Below are 27164 nucleotides of genomic sequence, written 5' to 3'. Positions count from 1 at the left end.
GAGGAGGAGGAGGAGGAGGAGGAGGAGGAGGAGGAGGAGGAGGAGGAGGCCATCTTACTCCTCCAGACTCTTTTTCTGCCAGCCCTGGACCAAGTGGGTTGAATTTGGTGGCCTCAGAACTGTTCAGAGTGGCCTTCAAAACAAGCTCCATGAGATGCCATTGGATTGTAGAACTTTTCTTCCTACCATTGAAGTTGTCAGAAGTTGTGGGTGCTTCATCACTGGAGGTTTTTAAGAAGAGACTGGACAGCCACTTGTCTGAAAAGGGATAGGGTCTCCTGCTTGAGCAGGGGGTTGGACTAGAAGACCTCCAAGGTCCCTTCCAGTTCTATTCTGGTTGACTGATTGATCATCCAAAGCAAGAAATACAGCTTTTATTAAATCCCTGCCCTTAGATACATGCCATGTCAATTCCTGGACCCAAATATAAAGGGGACAATTAAGCTCCATCTGGGAACTGGAAAAGGACCAGGGAATGTTCTTCCCAGAGGCTGCTGGATAAGGTACATTTTCCTTTGGAATAAGCTTTTCAGACCAGATTGGAATTTTTAATTTCCTGCTTGCTAGGATCAGCAAGTGAGGCTAAGGCAGGGAGGACGGAGCCAAGCCAACCTCAATTGCGGCCATTAACTCAAGGACTCCCTGTACTTGTGTTTTCTAGAATCTACCCAACTGGCAGGTTGTCCCTCCATCTTATTCTGAGGGACCAAAACAGCGCTGACACATTCCCTCCCCCCCCCCCAATCTAGGCAGAAACACACACAAAGCCACTTTGAACTCTCTGAGTTCCCAGAACTCAATTAACATCCATTTGATATCAATAAATATGTTAAGCAGCTTCCTGTTTCCGAAAAGGTTTCATGCTAACTAACCAGATGCACCAACACACATCCCTCTCCTGGCTGCTTCAGAAGCTCCACTTGCTTCTCTTGGGAGATGAAAGAGAATGGATTTGCAAAGAGGAGGCTGTGCCCTTCCGAGACCCCAGAGGTGCAGCACCCCAGTTGTCGCCTTGGATCCACATGGCAGTTGTGTTGCCTACTGAGCAAGAGACACAATATTCCTGTCTCTAGGAGAGGGTAGCCTTTCTATGCTCAGTTGGGCTCCGGGTGGTTTTCTAGATCTCTTTCTGACCTTCTCAGAACCATGTAGGAAAAATTTACAGCTCCAACTTCTCAATGAAAGAATCAAGAGCTGAAGAAGCTTCTTGGATGAGAAGTGAAAGGTCTTCAAAGAAAAACAAGAAAGCCCAGTAGCCTCTTGACAAAGCACCTTTGGGTCAACCATGACCTGGAGGATGGAGAATCTCCATAGACCAGTGGTTCTCAACCTGTGGGTCAGGACCCCATTTGGGGTCAAACGACCATTTCACGGGGGTTGCCAAACAACGCAGTCCGCCATTTTTTCCCCCTTTCCTTAGCTGTGCTACTCCCTTTTATTCTATTGGCTTTTGAAAGCCAATAGAATAGACTCTCTTGAATAGAGTCTAATTCTATTGGCTTTCAAGAGCCAATAGGAATTGTCCAGGCTGTCTCTGCCCTGCTGAGCCCGCCAAAAGTCCCATTCTGCAAACGGTGCTGCACCAGTTGAGTAGTCCTCGATTTACGACCAGTTGGGGGTCGCGGCATTAAAAAGGTTGAGAACCACTGCCATAGACCTTCTGGCCTTTGGTTTTCCAATCTCTGAAATCCAGAAGTCAAAATGACCAATTGTTGAGGGTCTTCTCGATTGTCCTGAACGCTCAGCCTTGTTGGTGGTGGGTCCTCTCTTGAAGAAATGAAAGGAACGTTCTGCTTCCCTGTGGAAATCTGCCCGACCAACTCCTTCTATTTTGAGATGGGATTTTGAATCCAATTGACTTTAACGATTGACTTTATTCTTGCTGTTGACTCTTCTCCCATTGACCCTTGTTTTGTGCTGATGCACTTTTAAATAATTCGATCGGGAGCAATTTCCAGCTGCTGTTTTATTGCTTTGGGTTCCCTTTTTGAGAAGTGTCTTGGGAAAGATAGATATGGTAAAAGAGGAGATAACATTGATTACAGGAAATTAAATAAGCCGTCCTTGGCAGAGGCCCACTCTGGAAATGTGTCCTTTACCTTGGGGTTAGATCCTCTAAGTGGCTGTTTTCACACTTGCACAGATAATGGTCACAAGAGAGTCTTGCACAGTTCACCCAGCAAGAGATTTAACCTGAGTGGATCACCTCCCAACAACATGAAACCATATATAAATATTTGTAAATAAATAAATAAATAAATAAACCACAGTGCTGGGCGCTCCTGTCCCCACAACTGGTTATGCTACCAGCAGACAAGTGGGGAAAATGGAAATGCACAGATCCTGAGAGTGCTCAATTCTGCTCTTTCCTCACCAGTTTTATAAGCCACTGCGCAAGGAAGGAACAGGTAATCTACCTGCCAACAGTGCTAACATCTCACTAGTGTGGCCTTGTTTTCAAAAACCCAATTCTGGTTTTTTTCCCCTTTTGAGAAAGGTGTTTTTGAGGGCCTGCATTCCTGAAGACTCACTCCCACTCACCCAGTTTTGCTCCTCTAATCCAAATTAAAAATAGAGTCTGGGCTTTTCTCCAATGCTGGTTTTTGCTTTTTGCCTGGGATTTTTTAAACTCAGTTTGCATTTAATATTTATTTAACCTCCCCGTGCTGCACATACAGGGATTCACTCCCCAAATTTCTAGTGTTCCGTTTAACACAACAGAGAAAGTTAACTAGGGAGACCCCCCCCCCAAATAATAGCCAAATATCCACCAATCCCGAACTCTCTCTTCAATATGTCAAGTTATTATCCCTGGATGAGCACTTGAAAACGCAGCTTCTGGATCTGCCTTTCACCAAGACATTTAAACTGGCTTGATACTGTGCACAAAACAACCCTGTCACTCAACAATGTGCCTTTCCATCAATTCTCTTCAAATTTCACTCTTTCTGCCTCTCCTTCGCTGCTTCCCGCTATTCATAATCCTGCATTAAAAATCCCTAGATTGAACTATTGCCAGAACCCGGAGAGGCAGAATAGACCAAAAAGAGATTCTTCCTTCTTCCTTCTCCCCCCCCCCCCGCCATCAAATCATACCGCCATTACATCTAAATCAACAAAGAAGAAAAGCTTTCCTCCGTTTTTTTTTTTTTTTCCACTTCCAACCAAATCTTGCTGGGGTAGATATTTGTATATAGTTTGCAAAGGGGAAATTACGGCACCGGGAGGGGGGAGAGAGAGGGGGGGGCTGGCGGAAGGCAGGCCCGCTTCAGGAAATCAATGTCCAAATCCTGTAATGTGGCTTTTGATGGGCTAAGCCTTCAGCAGCGGGAGAGGGAAGGGAGAAAGGGGATTGGGAAGCCTACCCTTCCCCGTGGGGAAAATTGGGGAGGGAACGGAAAGATGAGAGAAGAAGAGGTGAAGCATCTTCTAATCTATAGCATTTCTCAAATTGATTTCTCCTTTAGGGAGAAGAGGAAAGGAGGGAGGCCATACGCCGATGATTAACACTCTCTGAAGAAAGAGCTGGTAATTTCCCCCACAATAATACATTTTCTGCCTCTTTTCCTCGGCTCGTAGCATTTAAGTGTCTGATTAGCTTGGCCTGCTTTAGCCTTCCTTTGACGGAGAGGCTGGAAACGTTCAGCTGCTTTGCAACTTGCTTGCCTACAACCTCAATTCCAGGAGAGGCAAAGCCATCATGAAGGCTGGGAGGCTTCAGTTCCTTTTTATTCCCTTTCCAAGCTAGGTTTGGTCACCACGATATATAAAAAAAGACGTTGAGACTCTGAAAAGAGTGCAGAGAAGAGCAACAAAGAGGACTAGGGGGCTGGAGGCCAAAGGATACGAAGAACGGTTGCAGGAATTGGGTGGGTCTAATCTAACAAAGACCAGGGGTGACATGATAGCAGTCTTCCAATATTTGAGGGGCTGCCCCAAAGAAGAGGGAGTCAAGCTATTCTCCAAAACACCTGAAGGCAGGAGAATAAGCAACGGATGGAAACTAAGCAAGGAGAGAAGCAACCTAGAACTAAGGAGAAACTTCCTGACAGTGAGAACAATTAACCAGTGGAACAACCTGCCTCCAGACCTTGTAGGTCAGTGATGGCGAACCTTTTAGAGACCGAGTGCCCAAACTGCAACCCAAAACCCACTTATGCATCGTCGGGTGCTGGGTGGGTGTGGCCCATTGGGTGGGCGTGGCCCATTGGGTGGGCGTGGCTGCAGTGGTAACGGCAAACTGGGTGGGACTAAAAAGTTCAATCAATCAATTCCAACTTTGCAAGATCTTTCCCCCCCCCCCCCCGCAAGAAGTTGAAATTGATTGATTGAACCTTGTTTTTTTTTTTTTTGCACACGGCAGCGGAGGCCTAAAGGGAAAAGGTTTTATAAAACCCAGCTGAAGGCCTAGGACTGGGGCGACGGCACGCATGCCCTCTGCGTGCCGCCTCTGGCACCCGTGCCATAGGTTCGCCACCACTGTTGTAGGTGCTCCATCCCTGGAGGTATTCAAGAAGAGACTGGACAGCCATTTGTCTAGAATGGTATAGGGCCTCCTGCTTGAGCAGAGGTTGGACTAGAAGACCTCGAAGGCCCCTTCCAACTCTGTTATTCTGTTATTCAGAATTGCTCTGAGCCCCAGCCTGAGCATATGGGATGGATCTATACAGCAGAGCAGGCACCTAGAGAGATTGCTTCTATGGGGGTGGGGGGGGGGAAATGCAGTTTTGGCTATTACACTGCAAAGGTGAGAGTAACCACCAGCCCCCCTCCGCTTTCCAAGCTTCATTGAATCCTCAAAAGCCTCCAAGTTGTTTCCTGCTCTGGGAAGGTTGCCTTTGGCTCTTCTTGAGAGCACAAATTTGCTCACCTGCAAGCAAAGACCCAGGGCTGCATTCCAGCCATTCTTCATTGACTCTCAACTCCAATTGAGATAATTGCTACACACAAGGAAGCCTCTGTGGGAAGAAAGACGCCTCTGAAAGGAACAGACGTGGTGGCATAACAAAGCAGCCACTATGGGATCTAGGATACCAAAACAGTCAGCGAGATGCTGTGCAGAAGGTAGAGGGGTGGTGGGATATTCCCGATGGCGTCAGGAGCCCCCCACTTCAAAGGGGCCTTGAGCTGGCAACTGCAAGCCATGGATTTTAACAGAGCCAGGAAGGACAATTTCATTTCATCCTTCTCCTGCTGGGAAAGCCATCTGTTGACTCCTGGGTCTTAAGCCTCTGGCTTCAGCTGGCCTATACAGGACTTTTTGCTCTCCAAAGCAATGCAGCAGGCACAGGTGAAATTTCCTGGCTCCCCAGTCCCCCTCCAACTTTTAGAAAGAGCAAAAAAGCCATTAATCCGCCCCATCCTTCCATAAGTGTCTGCTCATAGCAGGTTTTCCTTCCTGTTAGCCTTGGGAATCTGGGTGTGAAGCTGCCCAAGGTTTGAAGGAGGCACCTTGGTTCTTCTGCTCCACTCAGATCTGCACATCAAGAGGGGGAAACATTTGCCATCAGACTGGGCTGGGCTCCCCCCCCCTTTTTTTCTTTTATTTGCAGAGGAACAGCTGCTCAGCAATAAAGACATGGACCCTCCACTCAAGGCTGCTGCCTCCAGAGAGGACCGATCTTGGGTAGCAAGTTGCCTTTCAAGATGGGACCTCAGGGAGCATCTGCCCTGGCTGCTGGGCAGGGCAGCTTTCTGTGTCTTCTCCTCTAAGGTGGTGGCTGCTTGGCCTCTGCTCCAGAGGAAGAGGACACCTTTGCTTTCAAAGGTCAAGGCAAATGAAGATTTAAACAGAAAGAGAACTCTGACTTGTAGTTCTAGCCTGGACTAGATTAAACTCCTCCTCCTCCTCCTCTTCCTCTTCCTCTTCTCCTCCTCCTCCTCTTCCTCTCCTCCTCCTCTTCCTCCTCTTCTCCTCCTCCTCCTCCTCGTTTCCTAGATTCAATTATTCTTTTTCTCTTTTTCCTTTTCTCTATTCCTCCTATCTAAATTAGTTTTTTCTTCTCCTTCTCCTTTTCTTCTCCTTCTCCTCCTTCCCTTCCTCCTCTCCTTCTCTTTCTCCTCCTCCGCCTCCTCTTCCTCCCCTTCTTCTTTCTTCTTTTCCTCCTCCTCCTCCTCCTCCTCCTCTTCCTCTTCTCCTCCTCCTCCTCTTTGTTTCCTATATTAAATTATTCTTTTTCTCTTTTTCCTTTTCTCTATTCCTCCTATCTAGATTAGTTTCTTCTCCTCCTCCTCCTTCCCTTCCTCCTCTCCTTCTCCCCTCTTCTCCTTCTCTTTCTCCTCCTCCGCCTCCTCTTCCTCCCCTTCTTCTTTCTTCTTTTTCTCCTCCTCCTCCTCCTCTTCTCCTCCTCCTCCTCCTCTTTGTTTCCTATATTAAATTATTCTTTTTCTCTTTTTCCTTTTCTCTATTCCTCCTATCTAGATTAGTTTCTTCTCCTCCTCCCCTTCCTCTTCTCCTTCTCCCCTCTTCTCCTTCTCTTTCTCCTCCTCTGCCTCCTCTTCCCCCCTTCTTCTTTCTTCTTTTTCTCCTTCTCCTCCTCCTCTTCCTCTTCCTCTTCTCCTCCGCCTCCTCTCCTCCTCCTCGTTTCCTAGATTAAATTATTCTTTTTCTCTTTTTCCTTTTCTCTATTCCTCCTATCTAGATTAGTTTCTTCTTCTCCTTCTCCTTTTCTTCTCCTTCTCCTCCTTCCCTTCCTCCTCTCCTTCTCCCCTCTTCTCCTTCTCCTCCTCCTCCTCCGCCTCCTCTTCCTCCCCTTCTTCTTTCTTCTTTTCCTCCTCCTCCTCCTCCTCCTCCTCCTCCTCCTCCTGTTTTCCCCCTAGCAAGCTTCTCTGCTGCTCTGCTGACTTCCATCCCCATCTCTTCCTGCTGGCTCCTACCTTCAACCAGGCCCCAGTTAAACAGCCCATTAAAGAGCAAAATATTCAGATGTGCATTTCACCATCCCGGCACCCAGCAGCAGCCGTTTAGCGGAGAAGCTTTGGATGGTGAAAGAACAGATTTAGGAGCCCGAGGAAAAATAAAATTTCACTGAAGCATAGCAGCGGCAACGAGACCTATATTTGCAGGGGAAAGGACACATTCTTTTCCTCTGCTCACTCCAGACTTTCTCTGGGGGTACAACAAATGATATGGCATTTGGATTACTCTGTCTGAATTGAATTTTTAAACTGTCCCCTCGAGACACAATGCCGAGGAAAGACATTAGCCCATCAAGCGGCGGGGGAGAGAAGAGAATTCAATGGCTAAAAATAAAACAAGCATTTGAGCGGGGAGGAAGGAGCGACGGGCGAGGAGTGCCAGGAGCAGACCTGGCTGGCTCCGCAGATGATGGGGCTGGAGAAGCGGCCAGCCTTGCTCTGCAAAACGGTGCCGCTGCTGGCGGTGGCGAGTCCTGAACTAGCAATTTCCTCCTTCCAGAATTAGACACTGGCGCACCGGATGTCCTTCTAGAAGGACGCGGCTTTTCTATCCCTCTCTGTCTTCAGAGGTGCAAGCAGGCTGGCTGCGGAGGTCCCCAAGGGTCCTCAGCCTCTGGCCCTTCCCTTTGGGAATCGAGATCTATCGGAGAAATGGGAGGAATGTCTATCCTGGGCACTGTGTCTGGAGGAGGCAGACACATTTGGTGCAGTGGTTCAAGGGTAGCATAGCAGGCAACCTCTGCCCGCAGCCAGGAGTTCGATCCTGATGGGTCTCAAGGTTGACTTAGCCTTCCATCCTCCCAAGGTCAGTACATTGAGGACCCAGGGGGCAAGACGCACATATGGTTTACATTGTAAAACCGCCCAGGAAGTGCTGTAAAGTGCCAGGGGGTGATATATAAGCCTAAATGCTATCGTTGTATATATTTAGTAAGTAAATAAATCAATAACATATTTCAAGGGCACCTTTGGCTATTCACCTTTGAATGACGCCAGCAGTAGAAATTGTATCATTTGTGAACGTGGAGGACTTGTAAGAGTAAGGACGAACAAGAAAGCTGGTGAGAAGTTAAGGACTTTGTGGGCTAGATCCTTTGAGATACTGAGATTGGAGAGGGGGTGGGATGCCTCTTGTCTCTACTGAAGTTACTTGCCCTGCTTGGCTGGCATACCCCTCTATCTCCGAACCCAACGGACCACCAACTTCCCTCTCTCTTACCTCTGGGTTCCTCAGCCTGTTTGGCTAGTTTGCGCAAGGCGGCGGCAAAGCTGGAGGAGGGCACAGCCTGGACTTGTAAAGTGCTGTTGGCTGCCGGACTGCCACTGGGCACAAGGGCACCATTGATAGGAGAAGGGGTCAGGGGGCTGACGGTGGCGGTGGTCCGGGTGGCGGTTGAAAGCATTCCTAGAGAGGGTGACTTTGGCTCATGGCTCATGCCTGAAACAATGAGAAAAAGAATCCACATCACTGGAAGAAAAGGCATCACACTCACATCACACATCACACACACACATGAGGAGCTAACCAGGTGCTGAAGATCCACATGGAGAGGAAGGAGCAAGGAACAAGGAGGAGAGGAGGAAAGATGCCCTCTTGGCTGCCCAAATAATTCTGCATTGACTTTCCAGGAAGCTTCTGTTGCCCACCCTTGGCACTTTTAAGATGCATGGATTTCACCTGCAGGAATTCTGGGAGCTGACATTCATGTGTCTTAAAGGTCCCAAGGTTGGGAAAGTCTGTTCTAGGCATTTTTTAAAGGAAAACCTGGAGGACCATAGCTTAGAAAGGAAAACGTTCCCTCATCCAACTTACGTGGAAAACAAAAGACCAATATCTGGGATGGGACGGTCCAAGAGATACCTGTCATGGCCACTTAACTTCTAGGACACTGTCTGCCTCCCATCTTGCCAAAAAAGGGACTCTTTCAATAAGCTGCTTTGCTAGAGGAGATCCAAAGATCATAGTCTGATCTAAGAGTCTTTGGGATGAGACTCTTATTCTTCCATCTGCAGAACTCAGGTCATGGTGTCTATCACCCTTTCACCCAGCCTTTCAGACCATGGTGGCCTCCAGGAAGGAGGGACTTCATTCAACTCCTATGATGTTGCACAAACATGCATACACCCCGCCTTTTTCACATATGACACCACAAGCCTGCAAGGAAGCAAGAAGCCTCTCTGCTCATTTCTTCAAGCTATCAGAAACGTGTCCAAGCTATCACGACCCCCAAGGATTTTCTTGGCCACATCAATGATTTCAGAGAAGATGCATGAATATGTGGAAACCCTTTCATAACCTGCGTCACCATCTACCAAAACGATGCCTTAGGTCCAGTCCAACAGGTGATGCAGAACAAAAATGCCGACTTCAGTTGTGCATGGAGACTAGCCACTCTCATAGCGCACTGAGGTCCATCCACCATCTCCCACCACCTCATCAGTATCTTGTGGCCTTCCTCTCACAACCTCTGTAATTACGGGTATCCCTCGATACCATGGCTAAGCAAAGCAGTTGTGAAGTGAGTTTTAGCCCATTTTACAACCTTTCTTGGACAATTGTTAAGCGAATCGCTGCATTTGTTAAGTTGTCCACAAAATCTGGCTTGCCAGAAGTTCACAAAAGGTGAATCATATGACCTTGGGACACTGCAACCATCAGAGATACAGTTGCCACGCGTTCAAATTTTGATTGTGTGACTAGGGGCATTCTGCGATGGTTGTTAAGTGTAAAACACAGTCCCAAGTCACTTTTTTCAGCACCATTTTAACTTTGAACGGTCACTAAACAAACAGTGGCACACTCAGAACTATTTGTACCTACGCAACAGGACAGACACTGTTGTTCTGCTCACAAAGGATTTCAGGTGGGCAGAATCCCACCGTGCCTTTTGCTACTCAGAGTCGTTTGCCATAAGATGGGTGGCAAATCAATTCAATAAATATTTTTTTTTAAAAAATAAAATGTCTTTTTCTTTAGAGCGGACTTGTTGCAGACCCAGCAAGAAAAGAGTTTCCCCCACTTTTCCAGTCAAATCAAGAAAAATGCCCAAGATGAAACAACAGCCTAACCAGAAACACAATACATAAATAAATATAAAAGAGGAAAGAAAACTGTTTGCAGGATTTCAGCCACAGGCAAGAGAGTCTCTCTCTCCCCCCCCCCCCCGCTTTCTCTTTCTCTTTCTCACTCTCTTTTCTTGGATTACTTTTTTCTTTTGGCTGCCAGCAATCTTTACTCAGAGGCCAAAGCCTTGCCAGAGAATGTCCCCGAAGCAGGGGGGGAATGAGAGGGGTGACTGCCCAGGGAACAATGAATCCAGGCCTCCTGTGAAGAACTGGGTTAAGGAAATCAGAAAGGTTGACACAGCCGCAGCCTGAAGGTAGATAACGGGTCTTCCATCTGTTGACAAGGTAGGAAAAGAAACCAGACTGAGCCCAAGACAGCCAGACTTTGATTTTTGGAAAGAAAGTTTGGGAGGCCGAGGATGTGCCAGCCAGCCCAGGTCACGAGAGAGGTTCCCACATTCCCAAGGCCAAGATCAGATGCGGAGATTCAAACATACGAAGAACGGTTGTAGGAATTGGCTATGGCTAGTCTAGAGAAAAGAAGGACCAGGGGTGACAGGATAGCAGTCTTCCAATATTTGAGGGGCTGCCACAAAGAAGAGGAGGGGGTCAACCTATTCTCTAAAGCAACAGAAGGCAAGGCAAGAAGCCATGGATGGAAACTTCTCAAGGAGAGAAGCAACCTGGAATTAAGGAGAAACTTTCCCAACAATAAGAACAATTAACCAGCGGAACAGCTTGCCTTCAGAAGTTGTGGGTGCTCCAACACTGGAGGCTTTTAAAAAGAGACTGGACAATCACTCGTCTCAAATGGTATAAGGCAGTGGTTCTCAACCTGTGGGTCGGGACCCCATTTGGGGTCGAACGACCATTTCATGGGGTCGCCAAACAACGCTGTCCGCCATTTTTTCCCCCTTTTCCTTAGCTGTGCTCCTCCCTTTTATTCTATTGGCTTTTGAAAGCCAATAGAATAGACTCTCTTGAATAGAGTCTAATTCTATTGACTTTCAAAAGCCAATAGGAATTGTCCAGGCTGTCTCTGCCCTGCTGAGCCCGCCAAAAGTCCCATTCTACAAACGGTGCTGCACCAGTTGAGTAGTCCTCGACTTAGGACCGGTTGAGTAGTCCTCGACTTACGGCCGGTTGGGGTCGCGGCATTAAAAAGATTGAGAACCACTGCTATAAGGTTTCCTGCTTGAGTAGGGGGTTGGACTAGAAGACCTCCGAGGTCCTTTCCAGCTCTATTCTAATTGATGCTCCTTCGTCAGGTAGTTCTCCTGAGTCCCACCATTTCCCCTGTCCTTTCCTAGGATTTAAAAGCTACGTTCCACCCTTCAGGACTTTCAGAAGACCAGAAGTACCTCCAGACTTGGGATCCCAAGAAAAGGACACTGGAAACTCCTGGAGGGGTGCACCAATCAATCATCCCTGACCCCCTTTCCCCAACCTCCAGCCTCTTGGAGACGCTGTTCCTTCTACTCTGGAATGTCAGTGTCTCCTGCCTTTAAGAGAGGAACTGCTGATGCTGGGTCACTTAAAATAGAATTGCCAGTGAACGGCTTCATTAGCAAAGCTAAAATTAGCATCCCTCTTCAGCTTGTGTTGCAGGATGAGGGGTGGAGAGGCTCCCCGCCCCCCCCCCCCCAGCCAAGGGACAAAGCAAGTACAGCAGGAAAATGTGCTCCATTTGCCCTCTGCCTGCCCTAGACGTTGGAAACTCTATATCCCCTAAAGCAGGGTTTCTCAACCTCAGCAACTTGACGATGTGTGGGCTTCAATTCCCAGAATCCTTGGGAGTTGAAGTCCACACATCTTCAGGTTACTGAGCTTGAGGAAAGGAAAAGGAGCAGAGCTGTGGATTGGAACCGTTCTGAATAATGCTTTCTGCACGCTGCGTCAATGGGTTTGCAAAATATCTTCATCCTTTGGGTTTTGATCATACACCACCCAAGATCGTACATCGCTTTGGGCAAGATGGGCGGCCATATACATTTGGCCAATAAATAAATAATAAACGCTCAGGAGCAGGACCCTTGCAAATCGGTGTACTAATGCTTCACTTGCCATTAACAAAGGCAGTCACTTTGGGCCGGAAATGGAGAGATTCCTTTATCTGATATTTGCACGGCGGGCACCGCTGTGCTGCGCAGGGTGATATGCAATAAGAACAGGAGAAAACCCTTGGAGCTTCAACGCAGAGACCCGTCAGAAAACAAAGCACAAAAATTCCCATCCATTCACCATTTATCTAAGTGAGGTCACTGCTTAGCAGAAAGCTCTGGCCAGGGTTTAGGCAGAGGCGAGGGGAAGCTGGTTGGCCGAGAGCCAAGTCTTCTTTGTGCAGAAACATATGCTGCATTTCTGGAAAAGAGCTTGAGACAGGCAGCCATCCAAGTGAGCTTGTTAGGGAAGGGGTGGATTGAACTCTACCACTTGCCCTCGCCCGCCGGGACCCGGCCTCTGCCCCTCTGCCCTTGTTACACCCACTACCGCTAAACAAGGCACTCTTCCAGTTCTGCTCAGGTCAATGCATTTGAACCACAGCTGGGAGTGAAAGCTGCATCAGCAGGAGGAGTGGAGAACTGGAGAGAAGACTCAAGAGGCAGCTGTCCTCTTCCAGCTGCTGGAGGAGAAGAAGAATATGTTGGGAGCCATGGTGCCTCTTCAATCCAACCATCTCACCTAAACAGTTCCCTCTTTGAATGCCACCTTGTCAACGTTGAGTCTTTGAATGGAACCGCAACGCTACGTAGACACAAGAAGGCTGGACATGCTGAGGTTCAGAACAGCCAAATGTCTCTTCCACTTTCCCCTTTGCGTTATGTACAGCTCTGGTCTAGAATGTGCTCTCCAAGTTAGTGGCTGTAATGCTCATTGTTTCTAACATTGATGATGTTACCTAGTTGGGTCATGAAATGTCTGCAAGAAAGCAACCAAGCTCAGAAAGCACCAAGGATCCCACAGTTGTCCTCCTCCTCCTCTTCCCCCCCACTAACCCCACTCCCTTCTAGCACTGAGGATGCTCCCAAGTCGGGTTATGAAACGTCTGCAAGAAAACAAACACAAAAGAAACAGAAAGCTTTGCTGGCTGGGGAATTCTGGGAGTTGAAGTCCACCGATCTTCCAGCTGCCAGGGTTGAGCAACATTGCTTCTAACAATGTAATCCTGCTGGAACTTATCGTGTTACTCCTCCCCACTGAGCAGAAATTGACCAGCGTCTCTGGAAAGCCAGCAGCTCCTACTCCCTTACTTCCCGGTCCCCAGGTTCCTCCCCCTCGCAAGCTCCCAACAACCCATAAATGGCTCAAGAAGCATTACTTATCAGTGCTCAGCCAGCCGCCTGTGGCTTCCATAATTACCTCTGCTTTCATCTCCAGCTCTTCACAGGCACCCAGCTCTGAGTTTGTGACTTTGGTGCTTTGTAATTACCAGTTAATAGCTCCGATGAATTCTCGGCTGCCAACCCCCTTTCCCCTCTTCAAGTGCCAAATCCTGCCCCCTCTTTTCCCCCCTGACAGCCCCTTTTGGGATAATTATACCTCGGGAAGCAGAGCTCAGCAGGATACAACCCCCCTCCTCCAATTCAGCTGTAGGTCCAAATCCCGTAATCACCCCTTCTGGGTAATTTTTTTATTACTAGGGGAAAAAGATGTTTGTGCACAAGGACAGCCCAGGAATTCTGGTGCCCACAAAGGTGCATCTTTAGCATTCCTTGGGAACAAGCCTAGCCTGGGGGTGGGGCTTTTGTGTGGGGGGAATGGGAAGGATTAGTTCCCACCCCTTTTGACTGCCTATGTACCCAGAGCCACAGAGAACAGCACACGATGTTCCTTCACGTTGCTTAGCCCCACAAGATGGTCCTCCTCTCTGTAGCAAGAGCAGCTTGCGAGGGGACACAAGGTTCCTATCACAGCTCAGCTGGACTACCGCAATCCCTCTGAATGGGGCTGCCTCTACATACAGGTAGTCTTCCAGTTACAACCAATCGTTTGGTGACTGTTTGAAATTACGGCACTGGAAAACGTGACTCACAATCGGTCCTGGCGCTTGTGGTGTGGCATGCCCAGGGTCACGAGATCAAAATTTAGGCGCTTGGCAACTGACGTGTATTCGCAACAGTGTAAACATCCCAGGGTTGATGTGGCTATTTGAGAGCCCATCTCTTCCAACCTCCGACAACACAGTCAAAGGGTGATTTGCTTAAGATTGCACAATTCCCCCAACAACTGCAGTGATTTCCTTAACAACCAGGGCAGAAAAGGTCTTAAAATCAGGTGCAACTCACTTAAACTGGCTTAGCAATGGAAGATCTGTTCACAATTGTGGTCATGTCAAAGATTGCCTGTCCCACTCAAAACGTGCAGCGATTAAAAAAATGTGGTAGCCTATATGTTAACGGGCACCATGCAACACAAATACACTAGACCTGCCCCAAGAGGTTTTTAGGTAAGATTGAAAGAGCTGGTTGAAAGCGTTGACCTCTAAAACTTGGTATTATGATACATCCAACCATAACTGATCCTTCCAATACAAACAACCTGGAAAATATGGTGCGTGGTCCCTCACGTCTGTGACCTTAGTGCAGCGGTAGGCAACCTTGGCTCTTTTATGACTCATGGACTTCAACTCTCAGAATTCCTGAGCCAGCATGGCTCAGCTTGGAAACCTCTCCCTTTCCCCTCAGCTTGGTTGGCTCAGGAATTCTGGGAGTTGAAGTCCACAAGTCATAAAAAAAGCCAAGGTTGCCTACCCCTGCCTTAGTGGGACTGAGACTAGGAGAAGCTACTTCTCCATCAGGTTCCAGGTGCTATGGAAGAACATTCTCAGCCTCAACAGTGACAGCCTTCAGAAGCAGGTCAAGACAAGTGTCTCCTGAGAGCTTTTGAAATTTAAATAGGCAATGACTCCATCATATTAAGTTTTTGTAGGCTGCTCCCATTTTACACTGAATATTGATTGCTTCGATTATTTGTTTATTGTACCGTGGAGGTTTTATTGTTACGCGATACAAGCTTATGGTCTAATCTTGTGCACTGCCAAGAGCTTCGTGACTAGTGACAGTGAATAATAAATAAATTTCTCTCCAAGGTTTTTCCAATTTTGGATGCTAAATCTCCATATCATCCAAGTGCTTAGCTCAAGGAGAGCCATCCTCCAGACACCGGGAGAAAGAAGGGTGGAGATAGAAAATGAGCACCACTAAAAAAAACTAAAAGCAATTCCAGGGATTTATGTAAGGTTGGCGGAAATTTGGGGTAGCCAACCTTACCCCTTTCCTTTCCCTGGATAGCAACCTTGCAAGATGCTTCAATATGCATGATGCAAACAAGCTGGAATGAGTAGACCCATCACTGCACATCATGGAGGATGATCATGAAATAACAGCCCCCAACAACACCTTCTTTTTCACCTTCTCAATTCCAAAGAAGCCTTTTTTATTGTTGACCTGTTGGCCAATGTGTAGATGTTCATAAGAAGAGCCTTGTTAGATTATGCTCATCTTATTCTTACATTTAATTTCTCACATAGGCCAATTGTGGAACTCTTGTCAGACGGAGATGGGAAATATAGTCCTCTCTCATCACTGTTTGCCTTCCGCTGGTACCTGGATCATACGTCCAGCCACAGAGACAACACAGAGGGTTCACGGTAGACTTATTCTCCATAACGCTTATTCAAAAAGCCCTATTTAAACCAGAGCTTTTCAACCTTTTCACCCATTGTACCACTTTGAGGATATGGCAATATCCGAGTACCACCAGTCGCCTAGCAAGGTGTCAAAAACTTGATGACCAAAAAAAAAAAATAAGGAAAAAAGTGATGAAGTACAGGTAATCCTCGACTTACAACAGTTTGCTTAATGACTGTTCGAAGTTACAATGGCACTGAAAAAAGTGCCCCCCAAACCACAGCTGAGCAAGACATCTGCCTGCCCACCCGGCCGTGCTCTTCCTCCTGTCCAAGGTTTTCATTGTTGTGAGCATTTCTGTTGAGGATTAGCAGCAGGGGTGGGGGGTGTTTGGTTTTTATTCCCCCCCCCCGTCTGCTGGGTAGTTGCAGCAGGTTTTGGTCACTTCACATGACCCTGGGACACTGTGACCATCATAAATATGAATCAGTTGCCAAGCATCTGAATGTAAATCATAAGACCCTGGAGAGGCTGCAACATTCCAGCTGTTCGGCGCTTCTTCTGGGCTCAGCAGAAGCACCAGGATCAGCGCCGAGCTCCAGCTGGAACCTGGCGCTGATCCTGGCCCTTCCACTGAGCCCTGACAGCCCTGCAGCTCCAGCCATCTCTCGCTCAGGCTTGTGCGGTGCTGCCACCGGTTCAGCTCATTCCCCTCCTCCACTACGACTTTTCCAGGATGGTCGCATACCACCTGCCAGGTGCCAATGTACCACAGGTGGTACCTGTACCACTGGTTGAAAAGCCTTGATTTAAACCCATCCACGTTAACTATCACATAAACCACAACAATGAGCTCTACAGCAGTGGTGTCAAACTCAATTTCATTGAGGGCTGCATCAGCATTGTGGTTGCCCTCGGGGGGGGGAGGTGGGTGTGGCCAGGGTGGGTGTGGCTACTGGGTGGGCATGGCCAGTTCTGCATAGTTCATGTCAAGGGTCCCTGTGGGGGCCTGTGCAGGAGTGGGACAGATCTGAGGGTCTCTGGCAGAAGGGGGTGGGACCGGGGTAAGCCCCAAGGCATGGTGCATTTCTTCATTCCTCACAAAGGGTGACACCTCCCCAGCATGCACCCAGGGGACGGGGCCGACACAGCAGGAGCTGGTTCCTCGCTGTTTCTAGACGGCCTTGTGGAGCTAAGACTGAATGTGTTTCAGCATAGATGACCATCACAAAATTGTATATTGGCTCCCGGCTGGCCTGGGCCGGGTCCAAGGCAGCGGGGGCTGTTCCCTCGTGTGGCTTCGTGGGCCACATGAAACCACTTTGTGGGCCACATCCGGCCCCGGGGCCTTGTGTTTGACATGTCTGCTCTACAGGTTAATTATATGCTGTGGAAAGATGTACTTTCTTCAAAATTTAATCCTTTTCTTCTCTACGTAATAATGTCTATTTCTTCATTGGTTCATCCTAGGAATAGGTTATGCAACCTCTGCTCTCCGTCTTAAGCAATAGAAGTTTTCTAGAAAAACATAGTTCCATGCTTTGGGTGAGGAACTTCAACTGACGGAGGCTGGCTTTCTCCACTCATGAATAGGCTCAAGCCTATTCATTTTGCTATCTACCTCCAAGGCCTGCCAAACCAGCTTGGTAGCTTTCCTTCCTACTCATTCAGAGTTTGTCCTAAGGACAGGAGCTTCTAAATCTGCTTCTAGCTGACAGAGTTTCATCATCTGCTCATTGAAATTCCTGACTTTTCTGGCGCCACAGGCTGCTGTACTGCCACTGTGGTACAGAACAAGGTACATGAAGCTTTTCCAACCAGACAAATCAAGAAAGCACATTCCTTCATTGCAGAGCTGTCCAGGTTTATTATGAGCTGAGTGGACCACAAGCATTGATTTACCTCAGGATGACCACTGGAAGTATTTCTATCAATTTGGGGTTAGATCAGCGGTGTGTAGTGGGAAACTCACACACATACCCTTCTTCTCAAGCTTTAGGAATTAAGCTTCGGTTGGGCAAAACATCTGACTCCCTGGTTCTATTATTCCTTGTATCATCCAAAGGGAGGTTAGGTCTTTTTTTTCCTCAGCCCCTCATCAAAACATGAGTGCATTCACACTGAAAAGACTATCTACATTCTCACAACATGACATGACTTAGTTCTGGAAATACATAACTGCATAGGCATATATTCTTCCAAAAAAAGTAATGAACTTCAGAACTACACTGAGCATTTCATCAACCATAGGGTTGAATATGAACACAAATAAGGCCTACAGAAGTGAATCAACCCCATTTATACAATCCTGAAACCATCCGACTGCCAGGCACTCTGAACCCCTAGCTGTTTTCATGATACAATTTCTAAAGTTGAGTTGTAAAGTCTAAGCAAAACTCTCAAGGTTCACCCAACCAGCCATCTCATCATTCCAGTTAAGTGAGTGACATGCCTTGTGTACAAAATGAAGAATGTCAAGTAGGTAAATAGGTTCAAGCCTGTGTTTTCCACCATGCCACCCAGCTATCCGCAAGAGCCCCAGCAGAGTATGAGATATTCTCACAGGTGACAGCTGTCCAAAAGCTGCTTTGAAAGAGGGCAGCTTTGCTCAGAAATAAGATGGATAAGCCTCGGGTAATCCCTGACACCCATTGTTCTTCGACCACCATTACGTTGGTTCTTGTGCTCCACTCGGACGTCGTTCAACCTTTTCTGCAAATAGGCCAACCATCACCCGAAGCCAGAGAATGTAAGAGCTTTTCACAAACAACCACGCTCAGCAGCCCACGGAATGTGAAAAGACCAGCCAGTGGCTACACAAACTTGGCCATCAGTCCATGAAAAAATGGGACCAGCTCAGATCTTGCCTAGCTAAAACCCCACATGACAGCCCCAGTGGAGAGCTGATTCTTTTGAGGTCCCTTCTTCTCAATCAAGGAGGTCCAAGAAGGGACACTGCCCATCTAAGTCCATCTAAGCTGCTGAACAGGTGAGTCTGAATTTCTCCAGGTTTTGACAGGTATGCCAAGAAATATTTCTCTTGCCCTCACACCCGTGCTGACTCTTTTGTCATGGGGAATTCCACCATCATCTCTGCCCCCATGTTTGCCATCTCAAGAGTGCCCACTCACTGTGTGGAGCCTTCTACCACGGTCTCCTCCCTCTGGTCCCTGTCTGCAATATCTAAAAATAGAGGAGTTACCCAGAGGGAGCAAGCTTTCCCATAAACCTGGAAGGTGTTGCTTGGGACAAAAAACCAACAAGTTCCTCAGCAGTTGCTCGATGTCCAAAATAATCAGTGGAACTTCAGCAAATCTGTCTTTAGCTCCCTCATCATGGGGTGCTTTTGCTTTGAAGAGCCTCTGAAGGCCTTCAAGGTCTTGTATATTCCTGGAGTCAAGCTTTGGTAGGATTATGTTAGGGCTATTACAACACACTTATTCCACAGTCCAATGGCCAGGGAAGTATTCCATTTGTGTCCTGCTGGCTCTGACAACATTGACCTCCTTCTCGTCAGCCAATATGATGCCAACCACTAAGAGAATCTCTACGAGGCCGGATCCAGATGACTGCTCCCTTCTAAAGTCTTGCCAGCGATGCTTGCTAGGGGGGACCTTACAAATGAGCTCCCCACAATCCAGCCTTAATTGTTCTGAACTGCTTGCAAAACCAGTGGAGATATTCGTGGAGTATGTAAATGGACCTGCAGAACAAGCCTAACTGGCTCCCGCAGAAGGCATCTCCACAATCCCTGGAGCTGAAGGATTCAGCTCTGAAAGGTTGGTTTCCTCCAGTGAACTTGTGTTTATCGTATACAACTGTCAAAGTGGACAGCTATGAAAGAGAACATTCAAGCCACAATTTATGGTGCTAGCAATGCCTGTTCTACCTTCCCCATCTATGGAAGGAGGCCTTAAAACCAGCCAGATCAGGTGGTCACTGAACAGCACCTGAGTAGATCTTCAGACCAATGTTTCTCAACCTTAGTAGATCCCTCAGACTACTGTTTCTCAACCTTAGCAACTTTAAAATAAGTGGATTTCAACTCCCTGAGTGTGGCTGGGGAACTCTGGGAGTTGAAGTCCACCTATCTTAAAGTGGCCAAGTTTGAGAAACAACACTCCACAGCCTTCTCTGAAGTGTTTATTCATTTTAACTGCTCTTCAATATTTCCAGCCCAACAGACGCAGCTGATTCATTAAACTGGTCACAACCGACTTGCAAGCAGATGCATTTCCAGGAAAACCACAACCCGTCCATCATCTTTTTATTGTGACGTGTGGAGCCTCTCACACTCCCACCCCCAACATGCATGGGCATACAAAGCAAGGCTCTGTTCTGGAACATCTTTTTCGACTTGTCTACAGCATGAACATTTTTGCTGATTATATCAGGGAAATTTGCAGATCTTTGAGACCTGCCCTCCCTCTCTCCTTCCCTCTGCCAACATCCTTTTGTGGCATACAACCCACACCACTCGCCCCGGACGCAACCCAAGATGCCACTGGCTGCATCTTTCTCAACAAAACACATTAAAAACCAGGTAGTCGCATAAAACCTAAATGGCAAAACCAGCTCACCTTTCTAACCAGCTTCAGCACATCTGGTTGAGTGGCATAGATTTCATTCCCAGCCTAGTCTGTTTGCCCTGCCCTTCCCTGCTCTGCCCTCCCCCTGGAGCCCAGCCAAACCCTCCTAACATCTGTTGCCAGAGCCAGACTGACATCAGTGGTGACAATGATTTTTTGCCCATACATAGAGTGCTTTTTTCCTCAAGCAGATAAGCAGCTTCCTTGATTTACAACAGTGTTTTTTCAAATTTGGCCCCTTTAAGATGTGTGGGACTTCAAGTCCCAGAATCCCTCAGCCAGCATGCTTCAAGATGAATGGACTTCAACTTCCAGAATGCTGCAGTCAGCATGGCTGGCTGGGGGATTCTGGGAGTTGAAGTCCACCCAACCTAAAGGGGCTGAGGTTGAGAAACACTGATTGAAAGCATCGTATGACGCTTCTCCTGTAGACATCTGGTTACCCCTCAGTAAAATTTAGTGGCCAGCCCCCCCCCCCACCAAAAAAGGAGGCCAGAAAGAGAAGTTGACTCCCAGAAAACTGGAAGAGAGTGAGAGAGAGAGAGTGTGTGAAATCATTCTGAAACTCACCTTTGCAAAGGGAAGCACCCCAAATATCAAAAGTTCCTTCTCTTGCTTCGATGTTTGCATCCACTGGAAGAACAAAACAGCCAACAGAAATGGGGAGGGAGTCCTCCTTTGTGTCCTCTGCCCCCCAAAACCATCTGTTGGTGCCAAAAGCCCCACCCTCAGTGCCAGTACAGTTCTTCTACCCCTTTCTCTCCCGTTCTGTTCTTTCCTGCATCAACAGTCCTGGGGGGGGGGGGAAACCCCACACCAAACCAGAATTGGGTGCTGCTTTTCAGCAAACAAACCAGCTGGCTGCCTTTCTGGTTTTATTTTTTTTTAAAGCACGCCTTCTTTCTGGCCGGCTGCCCGCTGTCAAACAGCTGCCCCACAGGCAGACATCCAACCGATGCGCCGCACGGAGGTGCTAGGTGGGGAGGAGAGACTCCACCTGCTGCAGCCCAACGGGAACCTGGTGGTTGCCGTCAGCACCTTGCAATTTTGCTGAAGTTACAGAGTGCCTCGGATGACCCGCTGGAGACAGACTGCCTGTCTCCTCGAATGCAACGCTGCAGTTTTGGCTCTGCAGCAAAGCAACGCATGGAAGAGAGCAGAAGGCGGCTGGTGGGTGGGTGGGGGTCACCTAGCTAGGCTAGCGGGGCTGGCCCACCTAGCAGGGATTCTGGGAGTTGGAAGACCACAGGTCATAGAGGAGTAGTACTTGCCCACCCCTACTTTAGAGTCAAAGCTTTCCTGCGTCTTGCCCAGCTCTTGTAATGTGCAAACAAGGGCAGGGCAACGAGGTTACAAAATAAATGTTGGAAAAGCTTAAATTCAGAGCTTTGTCTCTCTCTCCGGAGCCCCTGACGCCGAAGCAGCGTTCCCTGAAAAGCTGGCTGTGCCCAGTTAGCACCTGGCTCCCCGGTATCGCTTTGCCTGATGCAGGTGTGTCTCTCCAACGGCCTCCGAGAATCCTGAGCGAGCGTGTTTGTCAGCACTTGCCAGGCTTCACCACGCTGGCTGGCGCTGCCCAGGCCTTTGATTTCGCTCCTGGCAGTGAACCAGGCGCTGGGAAGCTGCCATCTCCTCCTCCGTGGCATCATGGAAAGGGGAGACGCCCCAGGCCAAGAAGTGAAACCTGTCTGCCTGCCTTGGGTGACAGGGGAGGGCGCTTGTCAGTTGTGGGGGGGGGGAGTGGGAATGAGATGCTTGCAGGCTGTCAAGGGAGAAGAGAGTGGGCGGGAGAGAACAGCTCCTCTCTGCACGCCTTCGCCCTCAGCCGCCGCTTCAGCTTCTTGGAGACAACAAGGCATCGGTTCTGACGTTCAGCATCATCCCCCCTGGGAAGGGTGCAATTGGAGGAAAGACACTTTGATTTCTCCAGGGAATACGTGTGTGTGTGTGTGTGTGTGTGTGTGTGTGTGTGTGTGTGTGTGTGTGACTTAAAGGTCCTTTAGGAAGGCAAAAATAAGAGGGAGGGAGGGAGGGAGGGGAGGAAGGAAGGAAGGAAGGAGAGGGAGGAAGGAAGGAAGAAAGGAGAGGGAGGAAGGAAGGAAGGAGAGGAAGGAAGGAAGGAAGGAAGGAAGGAAGGAAGGAAGGAAGGAAGGAAAGAAGGAAGGAAGGAAGGAAGGAAGGAAGGAAGGAAGGAAGGAAGGAAGGAAGAGGGAGGGAGGGAGGGAGGGAGGGAGGGAGGAAGGAAGGAAGGAAGGAAGGAAGGAAGGAGAGGGAGGAAGCTATTTTTATATTCTAGGGAGCATTTCTCAACCTCAGCAGCTCTGAGCTATGTGGATTTCAACTCCAAGTTGACATCCACCCATCTTCAGGTCTGGGGAATTCTGGGAGTTGACGTCCACCCATCTTAATGTTGCCAAGGTTGGGAAACAGTATTCTCCCGATTCAAGCGCGATGTCTCTCAGTTGCCACAACCTCAAAATAGCATCAGGGTGTAAGGACACAATGTTCATCTCCAGACACAAACTTTTCTGTTCTGAAGACCTCTGCTCAGCTTCGGCTCACCGATGGAAGCACAACAAAAAGCTGTAAGGACCCCTCCCACAATTGCCGGCAACCCTTGTGGCTCTGATGAAAGTTGGTTTGTTTAGCCCTGATTACGCTAGGAAGATCCCTCCGTGGGACGAGATCAGTCTTCCTGTCCAGAACTGGGTGCAACCAAGACACTAGAATTGCCCAGATCTCAATAGGCGATCTTTAGCATTAAATGCAAAACCTTGGAAATGGTAAGAGGACCTCCCCTGCCTCATGCATAGTGAATTCACCAAGGTGGAGTCTCTGTGTGATTTGACAAGCTCCTTCTCGCTTTCTCTCCAGCTGGGCTAAATTGCTATTTATGAGATAAGCTATCAGCTCATTTGCCTGCTGTCCCAATTGTTTATCCGTCTATTCTCCTCTCCCAGCCTCTCGGATTCCTGCTCCCCTCCCATTGCCCACAATTAACAAGCCCGTTGTGAAAGGAGAGATAGGACAATACCCACCTATCCTTTCACAACTGGCTTGTTAATTGTGGGCAATGGGTGTTTCGCTCAAGGCCAGCTTTTGTCTGCATTTCTGTTTGGAAGGCCATCATCCAGCTTGACCGCCTGGCCTAGAAGCTCAGAGGCTAATGTCTGGATCTGGAATACACTGTCTGGAAGCCACCGTCTGGTTGCTACACTTCAAGTCTCTAAATCCACAAATCTTTCAGGTCCAGGGATCCTATTGGATAAGTTCTCCTTTCTGCAGGTTTTAATTCTTTAGTCCAAATCATTTTGATGCTCTTACAATGGAGAACAGACCACCTCACACCCTCTAAGTCAGTGGTTCTCAACCTTTTTAATGCCGCGACCCCCAACCGGTCGTAAGTCGAGGACTACTCAACTGGTGCAGCACCGTTTGCAGACTGGGACTTTGGAAATTAGACTCTGTTCAAGAGAGTCTATTCTATTGGCTTTCAAAGGCCAATAGAATAAAAGGGAGTAGCAAAGCTAAGGAAAAGGGGGGAAAAATGGCGGACTGCGTTGGTTGGCGACCCCCGTGAAATGGTCGTTCGACCCCAAATGGGGTCCCGACCCACAGGTGGAGAACCCCTGCTCTAAGCGGATGGAAGAGAGGGGCAGCACTACCTCTAGCCACCACTAGAAGGCAGCAGCTGGCCAGCTGTTGATCTGCTCAGCCCACAGGAGAACCTCCAAAGATGGCTGAATTCCTTCTCCCAGGGGCCCCGTGGAGCCGGCCCAGTGAAGAAGAAATGCTGGCAGATGTTGTGCAGCCATCCCTGGTTCCCCATTCAAGGAAAGATCTCTCTCCCACAGGAAGCCCCCCCCCTTCTGCTGGGCTGGACAGTATTTCCCTTCTGGCCCCACAATCCAGCATGGTGACCCCTCATCCCCTGGAAGGCCTGAGCTGTGGACGCTTCCAGGCAAAGCTTGTTGCAAATCTGGTTGACAGTTCAGCTGGAACTGGGACAGCTAGATCCCCCCTGCAAAGATTCCCTGCCAGGAGATACGGAAAGGAAGAGCTTGTGGGAGGGGACCCAGCAGCCCCCCCCCCAGCTGCTCTTTGGGATGGCACAGCTGATGCCATTCAAGGCTCCCTTTTGACTCGCCTCTCACAAAGCAGGAGAAGGCAGCAGCTCCTTGCATCACACACGGCAAGGTCATCATCGGCGCCTCCAGGTAAACAGGAAAGCATCCACACAACCGCAGAGAAAGCCTTGGATAGTGTCAGGTGGCAATCCCCTTTAAAAATGAAAATTAAAAGACAGAAGGACCGAGCTTGCCAATTCGGAGAGGGTGTGGAGAGCATCCTTGGATGGTGAGGTAGCATTGGTCTTCTTGGGGGGGGGAGGAGCTGTAAACACACACACACACACACACACACACACACACACACGTTTGAGAGCTGACTTCTCCTGAGATGCGAAGCCATAAACCGTGATTTCCAAAGCACTAAAGGTAGTCCTCGTTTGATAACTGTCCTGTTCAGCAATTGCCCAAAGTTACGGCGGTGCTGAAGAGCAGCTTTATGACCAGTCCTCCCACTTACGACCATTGCAAAGTTTCCAAATCTCAATTGTGTGACGGGACAATCAGCTTCCAATAACCAGAATCAAGAGAGAACTCTGCGGTAAAATTGCAAGCCACCATTGTGTCTTGCTTAGTGACTGCCTCACTTAGCAAGGGAGTTGTTGGTCCCAACCATGTTTGCTGAGCGAGGACTGTCTGCATTCATGCCACTTGTTAAGCCGACTCCAAACAAAGCCACAGGATTTTGCCTTGGCGAAATAGGAACCATAACATACATCATCACCAAGGATGGCCAGGTAACCTGGCCCAAAGGACATCACGTTGGGGCTGTAATACAGCGCCCCCCCCCCCCGGCGGTTTGCCCCTCCCCCAAATATCTTATCATCAGCCAGTCTGAATTCAGGATGTTCCCCTTTTGCTTCTAAGGATTAAGATGTTCAAACAAAGCAAGCTTTGCAAGTAGACTGATCCGCGTGAATCCGATTCGCCTTGCCAGGAATTATCAAGCCACAGAGAAGAATATTTCTAAGTAGGCACGGACGATGGGCACCCCACTGTTAAATCCTGACCCACAACCAGCCAGCTACCGAAAATCCAACCAACCAAGCCTCCTTCTGCAGCGACTCCAAGGGACGGACGCTGCCACCTTCCCAGGTGCTCCAGCTGCTGGCGCTGCTTCTGTTCTTTCTGGGCTTATTTCTCTGGGGGAGGGTCTGCGCCACCTGGCCTCTGGATGTACTGACAGCCCCCCCTCACACCCCCAGCCACTCTCCCAGGCTCATAAAAGATGGAGGTCAGGCCTCAAAGTGCCTGGCATCTGAAGGATGCAGCAATTACCAGGCGGTGGAGACAGGTGCAGTGAGAGATTTATAGGCGCTCCCCAGAAGCGGCAGGCAAGGTAAATGTGCTTGGAGTGGAGGGGGGGGAGGAGGCCATAAATCAGGATGACTCCAGCGCCTGCCCTGCCCTTTACCAGCGAGCCAGGCTGGTGCAGCTGGCGAAGCCTCGGCCCCTCCAGGAATTCACACCTGCCCCCCCCCCAGAGGGATTGCCAAGAGACCTTGAACACATCTGAGTTCAGCACTGGCGTTTAAAACCCCCGGCTGGCTCGCCTCGGTGGCAGCGCACAGGCCCCTCTAAAAGCCGTGAATAATAGACAAGCATCCTTCAGGAATCGGCCGCCATTGAACTCAACCCGTGCCACCCACCGCCTGCTCCGAACGCAGCTATTTTGAGCTCACAGGAGCGAAAGCAGCGGAACTAATAATATATTACCAAATGCAACGGGGAGAGATTCTCTCTTTCTGGCTGCCAGCAAATGGAGCAGAAAAAAAGCGGAAAGCAAGACGCAGAGCATGGATTTTGCCTGCCACGCTTCTCAGGGCTGGGATGTGAATTTGGAGGGGGGGGGAGAGAGGGACCCGCAGGGAGAAAGGAAGCTGAGTCTTGAGCATGGGGAGAAATAAAAAAAGAGCAGAAGAGGAAGATGACAATCTACCAATGGTCAAGGGCCCTTCATCTGCCAGATGGGAGGATGCATTTCGAGGAAAATGGATTAGTTTTGGAACAAGAGATGGTGGGGCTTAGAATTTCCCAAAAGCAAAATAATTCCCAAATCTGAGATGTGTAGACCCCTACCTGTAAGAAGACAATCTACATTAGCTGAATAGCAGAGTTGGAAGGGACCTTGGAAGCCGGAGACCTTAGAGCAGGGGTAGGCAACCGTGGCTCTTTTATGACTCGTGGACTTCAACTCCCAGAATTCCTGAGCCAGCCATGCTGAGGGAAAGGGAGAGGTTTCCAAGCTGAGCCACGCTGGCTCAGGAATTCTGGGAGTTGAAGTCCACGAGTCATAAAAGAGCCAGGTTGCCTACCCCTGCCCTAGAGTATTTCAGTCAAATGACTGTCCAGTCTCTTCTTAAAAACCTCCAATGATGGAGCACCCACAGCTTCAATCATGGGAAGAAAGGTTCTATAACATGTTCCACTATTGAATTGTTCTAACTGTCAAGCAATTTCTCCTTAGTTCTAGGTTGGTTCTCTCCTTGATTAGTTTCCATCCATTGTTTCTTGTCCTGCCTTCTGGTGCTTTGGACAATAGGTTGACCCCCCGCTTCTCTGTGGTAGCCTCTCAGATATTGGAAGTGCTATCATGTCACTTGGTCCTTCTTTTCACTGGACTAGACATACTGAATTCCTTCATCTGCTCTTCTTATGTTTTGGCCTCCTCTCCCCTAATCATCTTTGTTGCTCTTCTCTGTACTATTTCTAGCATCTCAGCATCTTCTTTACATTAACTAGGATCTACCTCAAAAGTCATCGAAGCCAAGATCAACACCCTCACACCTTGATGAAGATTGCAAGCCACACTAACAGTTTACCATGAGCAGAAT

The 27164-nt window shown here is 48.7% G+C and overlaps 1 protein-coding gene across 11 annotated transcripts in view; it reads right to left on the bottom strand.

Moving 5' to 3' along the window:
- The window catches only part of GSE1 (Gse1 coiled-coil protein), a 103524-nt gene that overhangs the window by 37297 nt on the left and 39063 nt on the right, over window positions 1–27164 (bottom strand). For 10 of the 11 annotated variants that reach the window (XM_039356001.1, XM_039355997.1, XM_039355998.1 and 7 more), the window contains one exon: window positions 8138–8356. In XM_039356001.1, the coding sequence (XP_039211935.1) occupies window positions 8138–8356 (219 nt within the window). Of the gene's footprint in view, window positions 1–8137; window positions 8357–20773; window positions 21918–27164 lie in introns of those variants that run through there. The other variant, XM_039356004.1, reaches the window with a different exon arrangement.

Source organism: Crotalus tigris, unplaced genomic scaffold (genome assembly GCF_016545835.1).
Source record: "Crotalus tigris isolate CLP2741 ecotype Arizona unplaced genomic scaffold, ASM1654583v1 scf7180000018783.1386937, whole genome shotgun sequence".
Classification (NCBI taxonomy): domain Eukaryota; kingdom Metazoa; phylum Chordata; class Lepidosauria; order Squamata; family Viperidae; genus Crotalus; species Crotalus tigris.
This window is presented reverse-complemented; position numbering and strand designations above follow the sequence as displayed.